The 24,172-nt window shown below is 47.0% G+C and overlaps 1 protein-coding gene and 2 pseudogenes across 1 annotated transcript; all 3 read right to left on the bottom strand.

Moving 5' to 3' along the window:
- Window positions 1-6,172: 6,172 nt before the first annotated feature.
- LOC132489295 (chymase-like) lies at window positions 6,173-8,950 on the bottom strand. The gene is made up of 5 exons (XM_060098192.1): window positions 8,893-8,950; window positions 8,127-8,277; window positions 7,251-7,386; window positions 6,784-7,038; window positions 6,173-6,316 (listed from the first exon to the last, which is right to left on the bottom strand). The coding sequence occupies exons 1-5, from the start codon at window positions 8,948-8,950 to the stop codon at window positions 6,173-6,175; spliced, it is 744 nt and encodes a 247-aa protein (XP_059954175.1).
- A 4,067-nt stretch (window positions 8,951-13,017) lies between these two features.
- On the bottom strand, window positions 13,018-13,890 carry LOC132489294 (ras-related protein Rap-1b-like; annotated as a pseudogene).
- A 7,173-nt stretch (window positions 13,891-21,063) lies between these two features.
- LOC132489298 (mast cell protease 2-like) lies at window positions 21,064-22,129 on the bottom strand (annotated as a pseudogene).
- Between the last annotated feature and the right edge of the window lie 2,043 nt (window positions 22,130-24,172).

The raw sequence follows: 24,172 nt of genomic DNA, 5'->3' as shown, positions 1-24,172 counted from the left end.
TCCAGGGCAGGCTGCAGGAAGCCGAGGCTGCCTAGTGACTGGACTTCCAGGGGGCTCTGAGTCCAGCGGGAAGCTGGGCTGGATGTGAAGGGTTGGGCTGCTTTTGAGAAGAGGCCCTGTCTAAATCAGGGGTCTGCTCCCCTCTCAGCCAGGGTAGGGGACATTGCCCTGCTAGTGCCTTACTGCCTCTCTCCTCTGTGCCTCCCCACAAGCGCTGGGCATTGTTGAGGTCACACAGACTTGGGCTTGTAGGGTGAGCGCCAGTGCTTCCCTTGGGACCTGGACTGGACTCTGGTGCACCTGGGGACCTTGAGGACTGCCTGCCCAGCCCTGCCTGGCACTGAGCCTGCTTTTCCTTGGCTTAGGGCTGACATTTGTTTTTTGTCATGGATAGAGAAACTTTATTCAATATTTTATAACAATCACAATGACAACAATCTGTAATAATAACAGTAACAACCACAATAATGATGACTAACAACATTGATGATGCTCGATATGATAATCATCATCATAATATATTATAATTTGATATTATAATATTAATACTTATAGGCAGATAGGCCAATCACACATTCCTCTGTGAGTGAATGACCAAGTGCCCTTATTGAGACTCATGGGTTGGTTTGGCGTCCGAATCATAGTTTTTCACCTTGAATTGGGTTCTGTGAAGACAAAGGCCAAGCAGCAGAAGGAAAAAAGCAGGAGGAAAGGAAAAAAGCAGGAGGAAAGGAAAAGCACTGTAAGTTGAGTATTGAGCAAGGTGGGGGACTCCTGGGATGACATAGGAAGTGAAGCCTGGCAGGGAGAGGAGACCAGGTCAAACAAAACCTGCCTGCTTGTACCTCCCCATCCTCTGCCCTGAGCTTGGACATCTGGCTCTCCAAGCCAGGTGGTGCTGGCCTCCCTGGAAGAAGGTGGGACAACCCCCCGCCCCTCCCAGGTTGACTTCTGTGGAGGCATAAAGTAGCCTTCCAGCCGCTCTAGGTTTGCAGCTCTGTGCAAAGGCCGATGGCTGCTGACGGCACCGCCTACAGCAATCATTACCTGCGTCTCTGCTGGATGCACAGAAATGTCTTCCCACCAGATCTAAAATGAGAACCAGGTAACCTTGCAGTGCCTGGAATGCCTGTCTTCTATCACCATCCACACAACGTACCAGCTCTTTGGTTGTCTCCCACGCTGTCTTGCCTGCTGCTCAGTGGTGCCATCTGCCGGACATGTACCCCTTCCCAGCCTTCTTCATTTGGAATGCTCTATTCCCCAGTAGATAGCTACTCGACACCTGTCTTTTGCGTGCTTTATTATTATCAAGTATGCACACAGGTAGTTAAATCGTTAAGTGATTCTGCAAGAACGTTTATGAAAATACTAGCCCCATTCCCCACTTTTGATTTTTCCCCACACCAAAGGCTGTCATCCTGGGATCTCTCTTCACTTCTTGGTTTATTCTCTTGTGTTGGTGGAGCACATCCTCCAGTGCTGAGAAAGGGGGCTGGGAAGTAAACTATTTGAAAATGTTTTAATTTTATGCTGACGCAAACTTCTGTCATTCAGGTGTTGAATTTCCTAGACTGGTGCTCCAATTTTCTTTTTATTTCTCTAGTTTTTGTCAGTCTTTTTTTTGCTCTAGTATCTGGGAGATTTCCTTAGGTTTATCCACCAATTCTCTATATCAGGCTGGATGGCGAGGGCGCCACGGTAACCAGGGGAATGATGGGAGGCAGAGAGGGAGGGAGACAGCTCCCATTGCCTTAGGTGAAGGCTCAGCTCTGTGTGGAGGTACACTGGTTAGCCTCCTCACTTCTTTCTTAAAAATTTAATTAATTAATTAATTTTTTGGCTGTGCCTCACGGCACGCGGGATCTTAGTTCCCTGGCCAGGGATTGAACCCACGCCCCCTGCAGTGGAAGCGTGGAGTCTGAACCACTGGACCGCCAGGGAAATCCCTGGCCTCCTCACTTCTGTCCCTGCCTTTTTGGTAGAACCCAGGGAAGCTGTCTGCTTTGGACTGTAATTGTGTAGTGTTTGTGCTGGGCAGGTCCTAGGCTGTTCTTTTCCATGGCATGGGGAAATCATCTTATATTTGGGCTAATTCTCCTGCAGATGTTGTAAAGTTTTCCTTGCTCTTATCAAACCCCAGCATCTGACAGCTGGAGCCATGACTTTCTCTGCATCTCTGAATCACATCTGCACTGGTGGTTGATCTTGTCTTTTCTGGGTGAGCTGGTTGAAGAGATCAGTGTGGCATCAACAGCTTTTTTCACACTCTGTGTCCAAGAAGAGCTTCTTATTTTCTGGGCTCATGGCTCGGGGCAGACCCAGACACTGCCTTCAGGGCATCCTTAAAGTTCTCCCATAGGTGGTCCCTCCCAGCACAGCCTCTGGACAATCCTGAGGAAGTCTACCCTCCCTCATCTTCTTTCCTGGACAGCATGGCACTGTGTCCTGTGGTTTCCCTGCTCCCTGGGGACTGTGCTGTGTATGGGAGTAACAGGGATAAGATCATTCGCTGAGCATCTAAGCAGTTTCAGAAAGCACTTTTGTTTCTCTGCATTTTTCATGTTTTTGGTCATTTGTAAAAATATAGAAATAATTTTAAAGAGAATGGATAAGCCCTTTATTTAATTATAATTCTGACACAATTATCTCCATTTTTGAAGAATTCTGTCCAGTTTTTCCCAAAACGTACAGTATTCCACACTGTTGCAGTCAAAGTGAGTGTACATTTTTGAATATTCTGCTTTCTTCAATTCACACTGTATTGCATTTCTAACTAGATTTGGAGTTAGGACTCCCAAGCTCTGAGGCAGGAGCAAGCGGGAGATGTTGGCAGTCCCTCAGTGTGGGCAGCCTAGGTGTGGGAGGCTATGGAGGCAGGAGAGTTACTTCAGAAGGAGGAGCCAGGCAGGAAGGCCTGTCCCCCTGTCTCCTATAAATTAGACTGAAGTCTGTTTGATGATCCCAGAACTGTGGCCTGGCATTCACCATAGGCTCTTGTCAGGTATCCTGGGACTGGAGGTTTCCCAGTCCTGGTTCCAGCGGTAGGTGGTGATAAGCATCAAGTATGTGGCAAAGAATGTTAAGAAAAGCTTTTGTTATGAGGCTTGGCTTAATTTCAAAAATTCTGCCTAGAATTCTCTAGAAATTTGGGGTCACTCTGGTGTTAGTGACAGGCTGGATTTCAGGTGCACTCAGAGTTGGCTCTAGGGCTAGGTTTGGCTGAAGCCTAAGCATCCCTTTTCTGGGTTGGAGATATCCTACCCTGTAGTGGCCTCTCATTCACTGGCCTGATACCTTTCATTTACTGTGGATGACTTAATTAGACCTGAGATTCCAGAGACCTGCAGGCCCATGATGCTTCCCACTTTGTCCTAAGGCCTTGGGCTCAGGAGAGCTCTCTGTTTTTTTGTCACAAACATGATTTTGGTATAGATAAAGGGTATAAGGGATAGAGACTGCCAGAAGCCATGGGACTGAGCATCACCTTTAGGGATGCTTCTGATGAATCGATATTGGCTTATCTGTGACCTGGCCTGGTTTGGGTAGGTGTGGGGTTGGTGGAAGAGATGGAAGGAAAGGAGAAGGTGGACGAAAAGTTAGAAAAGGAGAAGGAGAATGAGAGAGGGCACTCACTTCCATAAAGCATGGCTCTTTTAGTTACTGCAGCTTTCACTGGAGCTACATGGAGTGAGTGAAGTTAAATGCCATGTTGCTGTGAGTCCGAATTTTTAGGAAGAAAATGCTTTCACTGAGGGAGGTGGTAAAGGCTCCATGAACTGGAAGTTGTGACTATCACCTGGCCATTTTAGGCTCCTCATATCAGTGGACCAGCGGGCAAAGAAAGGAGGTACGATACTGGCTGGAGTAATTGACCATGATGCCTATGAGAAGCTAGGGTTGTTGCTGTACAAAGGGCGAAGAGAAGAGTATGACTTGAACCAAGGGGATTCGCTGGGGACACCCCTTGTACTTTAGTGCTCAGTGATCATTACAAATGGGCAACAGCGACTAGTCAAACCTGTCAAATATAAGGCAACTAAAGACTCAGCCCCCTCAGGGTTAGAAGTCTGGGTAACCCCAGCAGACATATAACCCAGGCCAACTCAAGTGTTGGCCAAAGGGGAGGGAAATCTAGAATGTGTGGTAGAGGGGTGAGATGAGAAATATCAATTAAGACCTGGGAGCAGCTGCAGCACAGGACCCTGTAGCTTGATTTGCCAACCCTCTTTAAGTCTTTTTAGGAGACTGTGATTGGCTATTAAACTGAAGGTTTGAACTTGTACCTTCCCTCTCAGGAAAGAAAGATGGGCATCTTGGTCTCAGGCAAGATCCAGATACTGTAAGAAGGTGCAAGTGGATTGGGGTGGCATAGGGAAGGCTTCGTCAGGACCATTTTATCCACTACCTCTGATCAGCTCAATCAGCTATACTTCCCAGCTCACACCATTCCCATGGGTATAAATCCCTGGCCACCACTACCTTTGCTAAAGGCAAAAGAACGTCCATGCAAGGCACTAATTGACAAGGAGAAACCACCATGCCTGTGCACTGACCCAAGGGATCCCATGAAGGCTTAGCTTCTTTAGCCACATCCTGGATATGGGCTGAGTGATGCGATCTGGAAGTGCAAGGGTATTTACCCCCAACAGAGCAAACCTTGACCAACGGGAGAATGAATGGGTGTATGTGTTTATGCACAGGTAGGTCCATGTATGGTACTGAGTCAGCAATAGTTAGAATACCAGGGGTTTGGAGCCAGCATATAAAGGAAATAAAGATAGTTATTAATCCTAGCATCTAGAATAGCCACCATAATTATTCTGATATTAATTTCTTCTAGTTTTCTTTCTATACATACATACAATATATAATTACAAAAATTGAGATTCTACTACAGGGAGATATTTATGTTGCTTTTAAAAAGCATTCTATTACACTGCATTTTCCTACATGATTCAATGTTTTGAAATACATTTTTAATAACTTCAAAATATTCAATCATATGAATTTATTATTTCAACTTTGTTCCATGGCTTGGAGTCTAGTTTTTCTACTACTGAAAATGCTGAGATTAAAATTTTTATTTATAAACTTCTGTGTATATCTCTGATGCTTTATTCAAGATGAATTTCTGGAAAGAGTTCACTTAATTGAAGGGAATCACCATGCCCTCAGAAGCGAGGAGTGGTATCAGCCACAGGCTCCTGTTGTGTCTGTCCCTGTCCCGCCCTTTTTCTCTCCTCCAGCCAGTCCCTCAACTGGCAAGAGTTGGAGGCCAAGCAGGCTCTAGGCCTTCATCTTCCTGCTGGTTCCGGAGTAGCCGTTTGTGGCTGTCGTTCGTGCAGAACTTGGGATGCTGTCCCTCCTCTTATCTGTTATATGTATTTGTTTTGCAGAAGTGAGTGAGTGACAGATGGTCTTCTCTGCGTCTCATATCAAAACAAAGCTCCACAGATGGTAGATCTTTTCTTATGGAGGTGGACTGTGAGGAGGGCCCAGTGCGGTGCCAAATGCATGTAAACTGGGGGTCCTCAACGGAGGGTGATTCCTGCCCAGCTCCCTCACCCCTCCCCAGCCACACCCCCAGGGGACCTATAGCAAAGCCTGGAGATGGTTTTGATTCACAAGTTGGTTGAGACGAGACTGTTGCTACTGACGTCTAGTGGGGAGAGGTCAGGGATGCTCTAAACATCCTACAATTCAAAATGTTCTTAGTGATTCTGAATATCCCTAAATATAAATCAGAGTTGGTGTTGAGTTGATGATGAAGGCAAGGAAGGATCTGGTGTAGTTTCTTCTTTATGTTGGAAATACGGGTCCTGCCTCTCCAGGGAATCCCTTTCTCTTCTTTCTTTCCCTATTTTTCTTCACCGTTTCCTCTCCGTCTCTGTCTCTCTCACACACACATCACACACCCACCCCTTTCAAGGCTTATGGAATACCTGACGCTGGGAGGAGAGAGCAGCAGAGAGAGGAGACACACACTCGGGTCTGGAAGTGGGGATTTATTGGGAATTATTGGGAATTCTGTGATCTGGAGGAGCCTTCCTGAGGCTTAGGGATGTGGTGGGACTTGAGCAGGAACCAGAGGCAGATCCAGAGTGAGTGGCACAGAGAACCTGCTCGGGTCCAGTTCCAGATTTCCCTTCAGGCTGGCCCAGGTTCCAGGTTAATTCTCTTTCAGGCCCTTATTGATCCAGAGCCAGTAATGGGAGATCCGGGTGAAGACGGCAGGGGACTTTGCATCTGACTGTCCATAGGAGACAATGCCCTGGGCCACCCCAGCGCAGAGAAGAGGGCCCCCTGAGTCTCCCTGTGGGACAGAGAGGGAAAGGGAGAGAGAGAGAGGAAAGGTGAGCCAGGGAACCACCCACTCCTCCCCATGGACCAACTCTGAGTTGGTCAGACCAATTGGGTTAGCCAAAAAGTTCGTTCAGATCTTTCCATAACATCTTAAGGCAAAACCCGAACGAACTTTTTCGCCAACCCAATAGCATCAGCGGCGGGAACCCTGGTTCCTCATGAGGTTCTATGTCTCTGTCTGATGCTGCTTCTTGCTTTCTTTCCTGGCACCCCATGACCCTGTGTAGCAGCCTGGGAGGGATAGTCAGAGACTGCCTGGGGCCATGGGAGGATGATCAGCACAGGGACAGTTCCAGCTCCTCAGTTCTATGATCTCAAACTTTGTCACTGGCTGACACTCTTCTGACTCCATCTCCTTCCAGGAGATGTCCGGACCCTGAACAGTGACTGTGGAGAAGACCCTAGTCTGAGGATCACCTTAAATGCAGATTTTGTCTTCTGGGGATTGCCCATGCACAGCGGGAGATTGTGGTCAAAAGTAGTGAAGTGTCTGCAGGTCTGGGGCTCCATGAGTCTCAGCTTCACCTCTTGCAGAGTGTTGGAGCCCGGTTCCTGAACATTTGTTCTTCCCCCGCCAGCCACCTGGCACATTCTCCCGGGTGGGATGAAGTTGAATTGGGGTGGAAGGGGGAGTGTCCCCACGGCCAGGGTCAGGTTGGCTTTCCCCTTCAGCTGTGAAGGAAACGAGGGCTGTCAGAGCTAGAAACGGGCTTGGGGGCAACTGGAGGCAATCAGGGAGGGATAGGGCAACTTGCTTCACATTACAGCCACTTCCAAGGGGGGAGTTGAGGGGCAGAGGCAGGTTGGGGAAATGTCAGGGCAATGGGACCTGAAGGAGAAGCGCTGGAGAACAGGAAGTGGAGAAGGGGAAGAAGAATTTCCACCTTCAGTAACATGATGTCATGGCGAACAATAGAGTCATTGTATTTTGGGTGAGGGAACTGTTTTATGACTTCAAGCTTCTGCCCTGTGTCTTCTTTCTTTTTTATGTTATGGGCTCCCAGGATGACCATTGTAGACCTTTGTGAGGGAGAAGAAGGACAAGGTAAAACAGTGACAGTGTGATTTTCTCCTGAGATATGCCCATTCTGAGAAAAGGGGACAGCGTCTCTCCCAGGGTCAATGGTTTCTTCCCAGCCCTCTTTATCTGGGCCACTTGTGGTATTGGAGGGGCTCAGGTTTTACTCAGGGAAGAGCTTTCCCAGGGAACAGAGACACTTTCCAAGACCCTTGGGACTTGCTGGGGACTGAGCGGGCCGTGGAGGACCCAGGGGGCAGGACTGGCCTTTCCTAAGCAGGACCAGCCCTGTGGAGCCAGAGGTGCCGGAGGGAAGGGGGAAGCGCTGGTGTCTCAGGTGGATGCAGTTCTCTGCTTCCCTTGGAAAGGATGGGTTCAGGTCCCTGGGAACCGAAGGCCAGTGTTCCTGAAAAGGACATAGGGGAAGTGGCCCAGAGAACTGGGTGGCACCCTGAAGAGTGAGTCCATATCTCTTGTGCTGGGGTCGGGGAGAGGGAGCTACTTTTAGAAGAGGGGTGCTGGCATGGGGTCTCCTTTCCTTTGAGGGGAGCTGAGCTCACAGTGACTGAGTGTCAGGGGAGCTATTCAATTATGAGACCGATTTCCTTAAGCCCAAGTCTTGCCTCTCCTTAAAGAGACCCAGACCCAGGAGCTCCCCCTCAGGCCCCCCAGGGGGTGTCCCTGGTTGCCCCTCTGGCTGTTTACCTCCCATTCAGAGATAAACAGGACCCTGTTGTCTCACTTCCCTGCACCGTGAGCAGCCATCAGGACAAAGTCCCTTCTTATCAGGAAACCACCACAAGCCACCAGCATATCCTGGGGAGTGACAAGTTCCAGGTGGGCCATGTAGGGGCGGGAGTGTGGCTTGCTCTCTGTGCCCCCGATGATGTCCCCTGGAACAGAGAACCCCAGGGCTTGAACACAGAGAATGCACAAGCTGGGTTAAAGTTGGGAGAGGCTTCTATCGAATGCATCGTCCTCCTGTGATCTGCCCATCCTCCCTCTCTGGTGGCTCTGGTACCTGCTCTTCTTCCTCCAAGCACAGCAGCCAGCTCGGCCTCAGATGCCATGCTGTCGTGTTTCACCTCGGATTTCCCCCACTCCCATTCTGCACCTGCTCGACTCTTCTCTGTCACCATGCAGGACAAGCTCTCCAGGTTCCTGTCTCAACCGTCTCCATATCCCGTGAGTGCTCACAGATCGGCCAAATTACAAGGCCAGAAGGTGAAGGCAGCACAGGACTTGAAGCACAGTGTCACATGTTATATAAAGAGAAGACACCCTCTTCACCCTGCCTGCTCTGGGATTTCCCCTGATCAAAGTGGGGTTCCTCGTTCCTGGGAACTACCACAGGCTGCAGGGAATGGGTGGCCACAACCCCAGTGGAAACTTCACTCTGGGCTCTTGGGGAGAGATCTGGGGTTCTGTTTAAGAGTCAGCTACTTTCAGACTAAAATCTTATTTAGTCTTGATGCTGCAGCTTCCAGATGGAATGACCCAACACTCACCAGCTTCAGCTCTGGAACAGAGGAGGAAGAGCAGCAGGGGGAGAGGAAGATGTTGCATCTTCTCAGAGAGGCTGTCCAGGACAAGTGCCTCTTCTATTTTCCAGTCTTGGGTTTCTAACTCCCAGCAAGTGAAGGCAGGGCAGGACTGGTTACCACAGGAACTGCATGGTCACTTTTTCTTCTCTCATTCTGAGCTGGTTATCTTTCTAATCAGAAGTTTCCCCAGAGATGCCCTCTGTTTTGCTGGAGACAAGGTTGAGTCCTGAACTCCTGAGTCTTGGCTTCAGGGATGAGCTCTCAAGCCTGGTGTTTCATCTGTGGTGGGAGATGGAAGGATCATGTCTTTCCCAGGTAGGGAAGCTCATTAAAGCCCCATCAGAGACACGGGTGGGGGAAAGTCTTTACACTGCGCATTCAGAAAGCACATGCGCTTTTATGGCCATGACCCACAGTAGGAAATACATTTTGCAGAATGACCCAATGCATATACTATATTTATGTGTGAGTACATGAACATAAACTTACACACATGTGCATGAATCAAGAGTTTCAGGAAACAGTATTTATCCTTATGTGCAATGCTCTCCATTAGTTTCCACTCCATTCCATTCCATTTTATTCCACTCCATAGTAAAACATAAGCTGCACCCCACTTAAAGGATGATTACCTGCAATTTGAAAAAATACTGATGTGGATCTCTCTCTTCCTCCAAATCAAAACTTCACTGGAAGAAGAGAATGATCCAAGAAGATTAGATGCGGGAAGTGATCAAACCCTACAACTGGACTTTACATATCTTATCACGAGAGCAAAGGGGATTGGAATTAGCATTTTTTGAGGGAGTATGCATATCATTCATTGTCATAATCTTAGATATATTATTATTTTCATAACAACCCTGTGAAGTAGGTAGTATTATCTCAATTTTATGAATCTGTCTATCAAGGCTTACGGTTCAGAATCAGACTTTCCTCGTTTCAAATGAAGGGCCCTTTCTGTCCTACCACCAAAGACAAATAGAGAAATAGAGTCCTGCTAATGGGAATGTAGATATAGAAGGATGCTTTGCTCCTGGGGTGCTGGGGTTTCCTACTCTCACATTAGGAATCAAGCTTGTTTGATTGAAATAGAATATACACAGATGTCAGTATCTGAGGTTTGACTCTTTTTTTTTTTTCCCACCACAACCTTGGGAATTACCATTACTGTCACTTTACAAATGTAGAATTGAGAGTCAGACACATTAACATGATCCATATCACACAACTCGTAGCTCTCATAACTGGGTTTCAGGCACAGCTGTTGTTTTCCCCAGACTTCAAGAAGCAGCGAGTCCAGGGAAGAGTGGGATAACTTGGTGGAGTGTCATTTCTCTTGGAAATTTATAGGGTACTTAGTTCAGAGATGGGGAAGCACAGGGGATAAATACTTTCCCCAAATCATTCTATCATGCCCTTGGTCTCATCTTGGGCTTGTGACTGAGGTGATCCATTCCTTAGTATGTACTGGCTGGGTGCTCTGTTGCCCTCAGCTCTGACCATCTCTAGAGTGCAACATTTACACATATTCCCAACGTCTGAGGAGTCTCTGCACCAATTCTTTCACTCTCTAGAGTTTCCAGATAAAGAGTGCCAGTTGAATTTATATTTCAGATGAACAAGAAATCATTTTTCAGTACACGTATGTCCCAATATTGAATGGGACATACTTATAATAAAATAAGCTGTTGTCTCTCTAATATTCGACTTTAATTGTGGGTCCTGTATTCTTATTTGCTGAAGCTGTCAATATTACTCTGGCATCAGCAGAACAGAGGAGAATCTGGATGTGGAAAAGTTCTCTTCTGTAGCCATGCACCCCATAGACCAAAAAGCGGAGGTGTAAACAAATGAAGGGTTCCTGTTTTTCACTCATGCAATTAGAAATCGAGAGGTAGGTAGTCCAGGCCTAGTCAGATAGCTTCATAGCATCATTAAGGTTCAGGTCCACCTATACTCAAGTTTTGTTTCACCTGCACTGGCTGAGGGCAAGGGAATGGAAAAGATATAGCTTCAGAAATGAAGTCTGCACTATTCGCCCATATCTTCTTCTTGCTCTGTCCTGGTTGTTTTTGCATACTTTAACAGATTTCCTTTTTCTCTCTCCTCTGTCATCCTTCTACTATTTTATATGTCGTATGTTGTTGGTGGTGAACTTTACATTTAGTCTATGGTTTAGGGATATCAGTTTGGGAGTGTGACTAAGTTAGAGGTGGAATGGCTATCACCTAGAGATCCTGAACTTGGAGTTGAAAGTGGTAACTTATGAGACTGGGTCGTTTCAGCCCTAAGGAGAGTTAAGCCTCATTTTCCTTTGTACCAAAGATAGTGAAAATTATGTTCAATGGGATAATTTTTGTTTTTAGGAGGATTAGGTATGAAAAAATAGTGCACATTCATGTTGCGCAGCCAATGATGGATTGTAGTGGACATTTACCATGTACGTGGTGGATCCTTAGTGTCTTTTGAACACCTTTCCTGTATTAGAGGAATTCCCAGTTATGATTCTTGCCTTCCTAAGATAGAATCCACAACCTCCTTCCTCAGATTCTTTTGCATCTAGGGCCCAATCATGTGACCGAGACTCTGCCAATCAGATGAATGGGTATAAAATTTGATTTAGAAGGGGGTAACATGAGGGAGGAGACATCGTGTGGGATTAACTTTTTGAGTGAGGGTGAGTGGTAGAAAGTCTGGCTTGGGGGGAAGAATTAGTTATGGTTCAGTTGTCTGGTGTTTCCTACAATGCCTGGGTCAAGCCAACAGTCCTGTGGTGGAGTTGGGACGTTGTTTCTGGCTAGGTAGCCTCCAAATCCAATTCTACAACATCTTAGGAAGCAGATATTGACTCTATAGAAGGGAGACTTTACTAATAATGAACTGTTACAACAGGGATGTGTGGTCAGGGGAGGTAATTTCCCCACTGATGGAGATATTCAAGTAGAGGTTGGATGGAGTTTTGTTTAAGATTCACACTTAGTGGAAAGCAAAGAGTGGACCTGATGTAAAAGCAATGGCATTTTAATTATGGCAGTGATTCTTCAGCTACTAAATGCAGAGGGATCATCCCTTCTTTGAATTCCTGAAACATTTTTTATCTGTGCTGTTATTCACTTTGTCATTTAAGTCATGAGGCTGGCTTTGCAGTTAGACGGGGTGAGCTTGAATCTTGCTTCTGCCACTTAACGATCTATTGACCTTAGGAGAGTTCCTTAGGTTCTCAGTCTTAGTTACTGCATCTGTAAAATACGAAGAATGATATGAAGCAGGTTTTTTTTTTTTTTGAGAATTAAATGTGGTGCTAAATATAAAATGCCACATGGTTGGTCCTTAATAAATGCTGGTTTGTTCTTTTAATGGTGTCATACCTTGTGCTGCCATATAACCTTTTGATGCATATATGATGCATATGTCCTCAATGAGGCTGTATATTTATTTGTGTAAAGAATAAATATTATACTTCATTTGAATTCCCCTAAACACCTTACAGATTAGTCAGATTTACAGACGTCAGTTACGGTATGTTTTGCACAGCATCTTGTTTCTATTCATTCAACTTCGGGCTGCCAGGTTGTTTCTTAACCTTGTTCTTTGAGTAATGGCTTGTCTTGTTCAATTGAGCACATGTCTTAAAAGTGGTTTTACCCTTAATTTGCCATGTAGGGATTTAACACCTATAAAGTTTCATATATGTTGAAGTCTCTTTTAAGAAATACAACACATAAAGGAAACTTGGCAGGGGCTTGTGCCACCTTGCATTAGATTGACAGCAATGCAGTGGAGCCGGAACAGCACATGGGCTGCATTTTCCTGAAGCGGACTGGAGCTCACTCTGTGCTTTCCCTTACAATAAGCTCTATGTGCTTCTGTAGTTGATGTTTCCAAATGAGTATGTTTTCCTAAATTTAAAGTCTAAATTTAACAGCTTACATTCAACATCTGTAAATAATTTGCAAGGATATAAGCTGATTCGTTTTACGATATTCTTTTTTCTTTCCCTTTGGACTTTCTTTTATTATGCTAAAATAGTGGTACTTTTAGGATTTACATTATTGTACTCTCCAATACAAAGTATGCACTGTGTTAAAGTATACAGTACACCATTTTCATACATGTACAGCATTGGTGGATGAAAAATGTCTCTTAGCAGTAATACTGGATTGTAGCCTCTGGTTTTATCAGCTGCATACTCTAGGACTATTATATAAGTAAAAATCTCTCTTGTGATACTGGAAAGTGATGAGAATGTGCAAACTGATGTAGTAGCTTTCATCCGCTTCTTAAAGGGTGCCACCACGGAAAGTCCATTTAAGATGTTGGTAGGTTTAACAAAGTTGGAATGCTGGCACTTTCGAATTGAGCAACAGTTCTTCAGACCTGGCTCAGAGCTACAATGCATTTAGTATATTAAAGCAGCTCACATGACGACTTTTTGCGGGCCTTCCCAGGCACTGGAGTTTTTCTGTTAATTGGCTGCACTAGGTCATAAAAGATCTCATTAACATTTATGTTTGATTTTGCAGAGGATTCTAAGAATGCACAGTTGTTCCATTGTCTTGCTAAATTTTGACCTTGTTCCTTTCCTACAACTCTTTCATCTTCCACGTCACACTTATTACCAACCAGAATCATTGGAACATCATCAGTGTCTTTAACTCGAAGAATCTGTTCTCTCAGATCTTGTAAATCATTAAATGTGGACGGACTGTGCTGTGATGGAATAAACTAATGCAAAGCCTCGTGCGTTTTTCAATCCCTCATTGCTGTAAATTGTTCCGTTCCTGTAGTATCCAAGATTTCAAGCATACACTGTTGTGCATCTACTTCAACTTGCTTTCTATAAGAATCTTCTATCGTAGGATCATATTTTTCCACAAAAATTCCTTGAACAAATTGTACAGTCAGAGCAGATTTTCCAGCTCCTCCTGAGCCAAGAACGACTAGCTTATACTCACACATGGTGCAAACTTGTAAAGTCTAGTACCTCTTGCGCTGTCACCGGGTCCCCGCAGCCAGCGTCGCCTCGTGCTCCCTCCGGGTCGCTGCTACCAGCCCCACTGCGGTCCTGCCGCTACCCGCTGGCGCCGCTCCTGCTGGCTTACACGCCTGACTCTGGGCGAGGTTTGGCGGTGTTGCCTTGACATCAAGCGTTCAGCCTCGGGGCGCGCGGGTGCGGCCGTTTTACTATATTCTTGCTTTAACTCCTAACACACTAGTTCCTTTTAGAATTCCTGCACTCTGCACATTATTATTATTTTTTTTAAGTAGACAGAGTATCCAGGAGAATGATGAATAGAGAGGTCCTCTGAGATGGCCCCAAGTTTTGGATCGGGAGGAAGATAGGTCATGCTTGTGTGTCCTTATTTCTGCCCCAGCCTCCTCAGCAAGAAACCCCCAAATCATGCTTTTTTAGAGTTGCTTTCTGATATTTCTCTTTTCCATTCACCATTCCTGCAATAGGCTCTTCTTTGAGGAGGGAAAGTCAGAGGGCGCCTCTTCTCTTGAGTTTGGGCAAAGATCTTTTACCTGGACAGTTTCTCCTATAGACCCTGTGATGCTATCACTCCCTTAATGTTCTCACCGTCAGTCAGACAGGCCCACTTCATGGGCCATCACCTTCTGCATCTCAAAATTAACACTGTAGCTATGATGATCTTATCTTTTTTGCATGGGCTGTAGGGGAGACTGGTGAGGCAACAACTGTTACTTCCAATCCAGGAATCCACATGATTTTTAAAAATCTGTTGTTGTTGCCAGTGGTAGAATCAGCACTTTCAGGTTCAGTGCTGCTCATCACAGTCTACACCCCTGCTTTTCGTGGGTCAAACTATCAGGGAATATAGTTCCTGGATTGGGAGAGACTTGTCTTGTAGATGGTCCTAGAATGGCCTGTTATTCTCCTTCTACTGGGATGGTTGTACTATGTTGAGGCCTTATAAGGATGTCTCCTTTGTCTAGTCATTTCTCCACATCCTACATTCTTGGTTGCAAGGATATTCTTTTGTTTCTAGAATGGCAAATGCTGCCCAGCTGCAGATATGATTTTGGTAGGCAGTTGGGAAAGTGTGAAGGGGCAAGTTATGTGAGACTAATGAGACAGATAGTGTACATTTTCCACAGTCAAAGGGTTGGGCCAACCCTCCAGGTGTCATTTAGGGATTTTTTCAGTAGAGCTCTGTCTAACCACATTTGGGGAAGGGTAGAGGGAGGAAATCAGGACCACGGACAGCGTTAATGCTTCTTTTCCTGGGGACCAAAGCCAGGTTGTTCAGAGAGAAAAGAAAATGAATGGGTTGGCATCTGGAGGAGGTGTGGTGGGTGGTCAGGGGGAGATGTATACATAACCTTATATCTCAATTGTATATTACTGTGAATTACCGCTAGGAAGATCTCTCTCTGAATCTCTCTCTCTCCCCCTCTTCCTTTCTTTCTTCCTCTCTCTTTTACTCTCCCTCTCTCTCCTTCCTTCCATTACTTCCTTTCTCCATCCTCAACCTGAAGTTCTTTTACAGAAGGGTTGAGTGTAGGGAGATGTGACTATAAAAGAATAGCGTGAGGGAGTTTGGGGAGGTGATGAGACTGTTGAGTATTTCAATATTGGTGGTGGTTACATGAATCTATATGTGTGTTAAAATTCATAGCACTGTATACCAAAAGAAGTCATGATGATTTAAAAATAAAAAATTTCGGGCTTCCCTGGTGGTGCAGTGGTTGAGAGTCCTCCTGCCGATGCACGGGACACGGGTTCGTGCCCCAGTCCGGTAAGATCCCACATGTCGTGGACCGGCTAGGCCTGTGAGCCATGGCCGCTGAGCCTGAGCGTCCGGAGCCTGTGCTCCGCAACGGGAGAGGCCTGCGTACCACAAAATAAATAAATAAATAAATGAAAATGAAAAATTTCTTTCCATAGTTCACTGTCACCACTGTTCCTCAGATGAGGAAACTGGGCTTAAAGGGGCACAAAGTCAGAAAATGGGAGAGCATGGATTCAAACACAGGCTCATCTAATTTTAAAGTTCAAAATCTGCACTCTTTTTTTGGGGTGGGGAGCTGTGTTGGGTCTTCGTTGCTGCACGCGGGCTTTCTCTAGTTGTGGCGAGCAGGGGCTACTCTTGGTTGCAGTGCACGGGCTTCTCATTGCAGTGGCTTCTCTTGTTGCGGAGCACAGGCTCTAGGCGCATGGGCTTTAGTAGTTTCAGCACGCGGGCTTCTGTAGTGTGGCATGTGGGCTCAGTAGTTGCGGCACGCGGGCTCAGTAGTTGTGGTGCATGGGCTTAGCAGTTGTGGCTCGTGTGCTCTAGAGCGCAGTCTCAGTAGTTGTTTCACACGGGCTTAGTTGCTCCATGGCATGTGGGATCTTCCTGGACCAGGGATAGAACCCGTGTCCCCTGCATTGGCAGGTGGATTCTTAACCACTGTGCCACCAGGGAAGTCCAAAATGTTTGCACTCTTGATTGCTGCATGCCTTGAATGTTCAAATGAATAGTCCAGAAAGCATAGGCAGGATCTGTTATCCGTCACTATAGTTTTGCCTTTTTGGGAATGCTATATAAATGGAATCATACAATGTGTGACTTACTGAGGCTGGCTTCTTAAACTCCACTTAATGTTCTTAACTCAACATAATGCCTTCTTAAAGTCAACATAATGCCTTTAAGGTTCATCCAAGTTGTTGCATGAGCAATAGTTTGCTTCTGTTTATTGCCAAGTAGTATTGCATTGTATGCATGCATCACAGGTTGTTTATCCATTCACCTGTTGAAAGACATTTGGTTTGTTTCCAGATTTTTATAATTATGAATAGAGCTTCTATTAACATTTGTGTACAGGTTTTAGCGTGAACTTAAGTTTTCATTTCTAGAAGGTAAACATCTAGGGGTAGGATTCTAGGTTGTATAATAAGTGTATATTTAATTTTGTAAGAAACTGCTAAATTATTTTCTAAAGTGACTGTATTTTGCATTTCCCCCAGCAATGTATGAGAGTTCTAGTTGGTCTGCATCCGTGCAAGCCCTTGGTATTTTTGGTACTTTTATTTTTAGCCATTCTAACAGATGTGTAGTGGTATTTCATTGTGTTTTTAATTTGCATTTCCCTAATGACTAATGAAGTTGACATCTTTTCATGTGCTTATTTTCCACCTGTAAATCCTCTTTGGTGAAGTGTCTATGTCTTTTGCCCATATTTTAATGGAGTTGGGTTTGTCAGTACTTAATATATTCTGGATACAAGTAATTTGTCAGCTTTGTGATTTGTAAATCACACCCAGGGGTCTTTCCTGACTCACTCTGAGGCAAGTTTCCAGCAGGGTGGCAGTTTCTTACAGGGAAAGGTCTTAGAGATGGAGCAGCCCATGGGGTGGGCTCAGGAGCAGGGAGCAGTGGATTATGAGGACAAGGCAAGAGTAAAGTCCTGGGCCTGTTATTCTAATTACAGTAAAAAAATTTTTTTTTTTCTCAAACAAGCTGGAGTTACACCCTATAAATGTGTTTTTGGACGCGCAGGCCCAGCGGCCATGGCTCACGGGCCCAGCCGCTCCGCGGCATGTGGGATCTTCCCGGACCGGGGCACGAACTCGTGTCCCCTGCATCGGCAGGCGGACTCTCAACCACTGCGCCACCAGGGAAGCCCTATAAATGTGGTTTTAGTGACCTCTTCACCCCACTCATCATAGATTCTTTCCTTGATGATGTTTGAATGGCAAAGCTTTTTATGAATTTAAAGCCTACTCAATATAAATCACTTATTAAAATAAATAGCAATTTTTGGAGAAAACCTTAAATTCCCAAAACTCTGCCTTGACTCCCATATAAGACTCCAAAAGTCACTATAACAAAGTACCACAAACGAGATGACTTAAAACAACAGAAATTTATCCTCTCACAGTTCTGGCGGCTAGTCTGAGATCAAGGTGTTGGCAGGATTGGTTCCTCTGAGGGCTGTGATGAAGAATCTGTCCCACACCTCTCCCATATATTTTCTTTACACCTGTCAATCCTTGGTATTCCTTGGCTTATAGATGCATCACTCAATCCCTGCCTCTGTCTTCACATGGCCTTCTCCTCGTGTGTCTCTCTCCTCTTCTCTTTTTTTTTTGGCTGTGCCATGCAGCTGTGGGGTCTTAGTTCCCTGACCAGGGATTGAACCCAGGCCCTTGGCAGTGTAAGTGCTGAGTTCTAACCACTGGACAGCCAGGGAATTCCCTCTTTCCTCTTCTTTTTTTTAAAAAAATTAATTAACTAATTTGGCTGCATCAGGTCTTTGTTGCGGCGCGTGGGATCTTCATTGAGGTACGTGGGCTTCTCTAGTTGCGGCGTGTGGGCTCCATTGCACAGGGGCTCAGTAGTTGCGACACGTGGGCTTAGTTGCCCTGTGGCATGTGGGATCTTAGTTCCCTGACCAGGGATCAAATCCACGTCCCCTGCATTGGAAGGCGGATTCTTTTTTTTTTTTTTCTCTTTTTTTTTCTGCGGTACGCGAGTCTCTCACTGCTGTGGCCTCTCCCGTTGCGGAGCACAGGCTCCGGATGCGCAGGCTCAGCGGCCATGGCTCACGGGCCCAGCCGCTCCGCGGCATGTGGGATCTTCCTGGACCGGGGCACAAACCCATGTCCTCTGAATCGGCAGGCGGACTCTCAACCACTGTGCCAACAGGGAAGCCCTGGAAGGCAGATTCTTAACCACTGGACCACCAGGGAAGTCCCCCCTCTCCTCTTCTTATAAGGACAGCTATATGGATTAAGGGCACATCCTACTCCAGTATGACCTCATCTTAAGTAATTACATTTGCAATGACTCTATTTCCATATAAGGTCACATTCTGTGGTACTGGGGGTTAGGACTTCATTATATAGTTTCTAAAGGATGCAGTACAACCATAACTATTCCTTCATTATACCCACATGCCAAGCCACTACACAGGATATGACTATGTGAGGGTAAAAATTGTCAGAGGAACTGTGGGTGTGGGAGGCACAATCACCAGGTTCCTGGGGAAGGGATGAACATTGGGGTGGGGTGGGAAGAGCAGATATTTTCCCGTTGGGTTTTATGACCTCGGCCCTGACAGCTGTGACCCCAGGAGGAACTGGCTCTGTAGCACTTCCCTATGTGCTGGCATCAGCTGTACAGAGGCCCTCTTCCCATGAGTTTGAGCAAAGCCCTCTTATCTAGACCGTTTCTCCTTCTGACCCTGTGATGCTGAGACTCTCTTATTGCTCTCAGTGTTGGTTAGGCGGGCTCACTCCTTGGACCCTATCCTCTGCATCACAGAATAAACACTGTAGTGATGCTGATGTGCTTATCTTTTTTTGGGAGGCTGGGCCAGCAACTGCTATTTCCATGTCAGGGGTCCATGTGATGCTTGTTTGGTCTGCAAACAAGCTAGGCCAAGCTAGAGTCAGTGCCTGTCAACCCCTTGGGGTCCAGTTCATCCTGTGGGTTCAGTCCAGCTCCTTGCAGTCTCCACCAGCCCTACCACTTCTTGGGGGCCAGGCTGGCAGGGTAGGCTGATTGTTCTCCCCATGTCTCCAGTTGTCCAGCTTCCTGGAAAGAAGGGATGCCCTGTGGATGTGTTGTCCTCAGGGTCTGGGGGTCAGCAGTGGGTGGGGCCCAAGCTACAGCTCAGTATATGTGCTGGTTTCCCAAGCAAACATTACCCATAGAGCTTCTGCTCCTTGTATTTCACATTTAAAAACTCTTACTTAATTACACAAATATAAAACAAGAGTTAGGGCGTAAAAATTGTTTATTACCATTCCAGCATAAGTTCTTTCATTTCTGAGATCCTGCCAAGTTTTTTCTTTTTAAAAAAAATTTGTGTACATGTATCTGTTTTCCACATAGGGTTAGTGTTTATAATCAGATGTTTATGTTTATCACGATTTCTTTATCTTACATCTACATTGATCAGTGGCAGAGCTGGAAGCCCAGATCTGTGGGCTGACAGGCAGTGGGGAAGATGGAGCTATGGGTCCCTGGTCTGGGTCAGGAGTAGCAGCTCCTTCTTGCACAGGCCAGGCCTATCTTCTTAGGCCTCTTCGGGACCATGGTGGAACCTGTATGAGGGCCCTTTAATGGCAGGCTTCTGAGAGTTAGCTGGAGTTTATGCTCCATTTGCCTTGTATTCGGGTATGTATGGCTGTGAGCGCATTCATCCATCTCAGATGCTGGCGGGTACGGCATTCAGAGCATTGCAGTTCACTTGCAGGAGGAAATTTTGGAGAACGTGACCTAACTCAGATTTCTCTTTTGGAAGACTGGAGACACCGTGTCATTTCCAAAGGAAGATGACAGTTGAATTGGGTGACTCTGATGTAGTTCAGGGGCCAGACTCACTCTGACATTCTAGGGGAACTTTCTTCTGGACTGGCATGGCCCTACTTCGTGGTGACTGTTGCAGTTGACAAACCCGTCCTGAGGACTTCCAGGGCTCATCCCTCCCCGCTGTCCTGAGCTCTTGAACTTGGGAAATTTTCCTCTTTCTCACTTGGCAGATGCTCCTCTGGCTGCAGACACATTATTGAGAGGGATGGTGATGATGGGGCAGAGGCGGGTGTAAGAATGCAAGGTATCAACAGCCCAAGCCTGGGACCGTCTCCAGAAATAGTCCTGGAGAGTTTGCTATGGCACATCTATGCCCTGAATTGTAGTGGCGGAGGCACAAGGTTCATGGGAAGAGAAGGGAGAGGAGGAGAAGGAGGGAGGAACAGGAGAAGGAGGAAGAGGTGGTGGTGGAGGAAGAAGGTGTTACTCTGGATGGTAAATCCTGTTGTGCAGGTGAAAATATTTTCTTTAATAATTCTTAACACCACACAATGGACAAGGGAATTGGTAGGCAAGATTATTAATTAGCAAGAAGGGAGCCCAGTGCTAGTGTTCATTCAAGCTAGAAAGGGGGAGCTGGACTCCTCCTTGCAGAGCAGCGCAGCTCTCGGGGAGAGAGGAGAGTCCCACAGACACACTGGAGGCTGCATCCTTATTGAAGTTTGCGGGGGATACAACCAGCAGGGGCTTTGTTGTTCTTGGAGAGGCTTCCTGGGCACAGGCAGGGCCAGGCTCCTGTGGAATGCAGGGGCTACCAGGGAGGGCTCTGGCTTTGGGGTTCTCCTGCAGACTGGCCAGGCTTCTGTGGCTAGCTGCCATTTAGGACTTTGTTAATCCAGGACACACATGGGGAGATTTGAGTGAAGACACCAGGAGGCTTTGTGTCTGTACTTCCATAAGACTCAGTACCTGGGCCACCCCAGCACACAGAAGGGGGCCCCCAGAATTGCCCTGTGGGTTAGAGAAAGCAGATCCTGAGCAGCAGGCATTCTTCTCTCCTTTCTGTCACGTCATCCTGGTTCTCTCAGCACCCCAGTCAAGATACCCCAGAATCTGGCTAGGGATCCTGGCTCCTCATGGAGTCCTTAGACGGGGGTTTCATGTCTTCACTCTCTCTCTGGCATAGAACCACACCTCTAGTCCTGTCCCTTCCATCTTCTTCACTTCTCTCCCGGAGCCCTGTACGGCAGGATAGATGGGAGGGCTAGAAGCAGGACGTGGCTATGGAAGGATGGCACCCGGAAGGAGGAGTCCAGTTCCACAGTCCTAGAAACCCATGAACTCAGATATGTTCACTGTACTCGGGACTTCCTGACCCCATCCCCGCCCAGGAGGACGCTGTCTCCCAAGTACTGAGTTGGGAGACGGAAGCGTAGGTATGTGGTTACCTTGTATGCTGATCTTCTCTTCCTGGGATTGCCTACACAGAGTTGGAGGTTATGATTGGGCAAAAGAAAGTGGTTGCAGGTCTTGTCATCCATGAGTCTCAGCTTCACCTCCCTCAGAGTATGTGACACTGGCTCGGTCACCCTTGTCTTCCCCCAGCCAGCTGCCTGGCACATCCTCCTGGGTGGAATGAAGGTAGATGGGTAGGCAGGGGGATCGTCCCTGCAGTGTGGGTCAGCTTGGCTCTTGTTCGTAGCTGTGAGGGAGGAAGAGCAGGTGGATTGCCAGTCCCAGGGAGAGTGGAGGGAGTGGTGTGGTAGACGGTCCCCAGGCAGGGCCTAGAGCTTCTCCCCAGTGGGGTGGTGATGACATGGAGCAGAGGGAGCCCCAAGGAAATGGGTTGGCATAGAATGAGAAATGCACAGCTCAGGAGAATGGGTAAAGGAGGGGGCTGAGAAGTGAAAGAAAGATGGCACCTTCAGTAACATGTCATTGAGGTTGGTGAAAAAGCTGTTCTTCGACCTCCAGCTACTGCCATGTGGATTCTTTCATGTCATGAGCTCCAAGAGTGACCCTAACATGCCTGTAGAGAGGGAGGAGAGAGGCAGAAAAAGGTGCTGGTCTCTGGAGAAGGGACCATTGTGAGCAAAGAGACCCCAGGCCCACTTGTTCCCCAGTGCAGGGCCACCTGAGGAGCTCAGATCTTGCTCAGGGAAGAAGTTCCCCCCAGAGATCATAGCCGTTTCAGGAAGGCCCAGGCCCAGGCAGCTACATGGACTGAGAGCTCTGCCAGCACCAGGATAAGGAGGCAGGGTTGGCCTGCCTTGACCCGGGTTGCCCTGAATGATGCCCTGGCCTCTGGAAATGGACATGACAAATGAAACTGGCCTGGTTCCTCCCAGTGTACATTGCTGATCATCCTGAGATGAGCAGGCACAAGAATCCCTACTTTGGTGTGTATAACTCTGGTTCTTACAGCTCCTCACATGAGAAGAGAGCTATTCAAAATTTTCTTACCTTCCTTAACAGTGAGCACCTGTCAGCACAAATTCTTTTTTTTTCTTTTTAAGATTTTATTTTATTTATTTGGCTGCATTGGGTCTTTGCTGCTGCATGTGGGTTTTCTCTAGTTGCAGCGAGCGGGGGCTACTCTTCGTTGTGGTGCATGGGCTTCTCATTGTGGTGCCTTCTCTTGTTGTGGAGCACAGGCTCTAGGAGCATGGGCTTCAGTAGTTGCAGCACTTGGGCTCCGTAATTGTGGCACACGGGCCCTAGAGTGTGCAGGCTTCAGTAGTTGTGGTACGTGGGCTCAGTAGTTGTGGCTTGCAGGCTCTAAAGCACAGGCTCAGTGGTTATGGCACAGGCTTAGTTGCTCCACGGCACGTGGGATCTTCCCGGACCAGGGATTGAACCCGTGTCTCCTGCATTGGCAGACGGGTTCTTAACCACTGCGCCACCAGGGAAGTCCCAGCACAAATTCTTTCTTTTTTTTTTTTTTAATAAATAAATTTATTTATTTATTTTCGGCTGCATTTGGGTCTTCGTTGCTGCGCACGGGCTTTCTCTAGTTGCGGCAAGCGGGGGCTACTCTTCGTTGTGGTGCGCAGGCTTCTTATTGCAGTGGCTTCTCTTGTTGTGGAGCACGGGCTCTAGGCGCGTGGCCTTCCGTAGTTGTGGTTCGCGGGCTCAGTAGTTGTGGCTCACGGGCTCTAGAGCGCAGGCTCAGTAGCTGTGGTGCATGGGCTTAGTTGCTCCGCGGCATGTGGGATCTTCCCAGACCAGGGCTCAAACCCATGACCCCTGCATTGGCAGGCGGATTCTTAACCACTGCAGCACCAGGGAAGTCCCCAGTACAAATTCTTGACTTATGAGAAACCCACCACAGGTGGCAACGTATCCCTCGTCAGTGATTATTTTCAGATGGGCCTTATAGGGGCGGGAGTGTGGCTTGGACTCAATGCCACTGATAATCTCCTCTGAAACAGAGAATCCAGATCCTCAAACACAGGCTCACTGAACTGTCAGACAGAGCGTTAGGTGAGAAAAATGAGATGAATGATGTGCGACAATCCCCTGCATCCTCACCCTTACCTCTAAAGTAGCTCAGACCTCTCCACGTGTCATTTAGTTGGCTTCCCCTTCTCCAATGCACCCTGGAGCACCCTCATCGTACTTTTGAAAACACAGTGGCTAGTCTTGATTCTGAGTTGTCATGAAACATTTCTTCATGTCCCCATCCTGACCTCCACATGAGAGCAAGGCCAGAGAAGGACCATGAATCAGAATCGTGGATATTTTGAGGAAAGGTCGATAGGAACTTCCAAAGCCATTTTCCTGTTCTTCCTCCACCCAAGACTTCCCGTCCCCGGGACACTGTCATCATCTGCAGGGAAAGGGTATGACTCTTCCAGATAGAGGTTCCCCCCTGGAGCACTTGCAATGGGAGCTTGCAGGGTCAATTTAGGGTCCTCTTTGATTCAGCTTAGTAAGTTAAGAGTACCCAGAGGACAGAAAAGTTCCACCCTGGACTC

This window comes from Mesoplodon densirostris, chromosome 4 (assembly GCF_025265405.1).
Source record: "Mesoplodon densirostris isolate mMesDen1 chromosome 4, mMesDen1 primary haplotype, whole genome shotgun sequence".
In the NCBI taxonomy this organism is placed as follows: Eukaryota; Metazoa; Chordata; class Mammalia; order Artiodactyla; family Ziphiidae; genus Mesoplodon; species Mesoplodon densirostris.
Note: the sequence above shows the minus strand (reverse complement) of the source record. Positions and strands in the feature narration are given on the sequence as shown.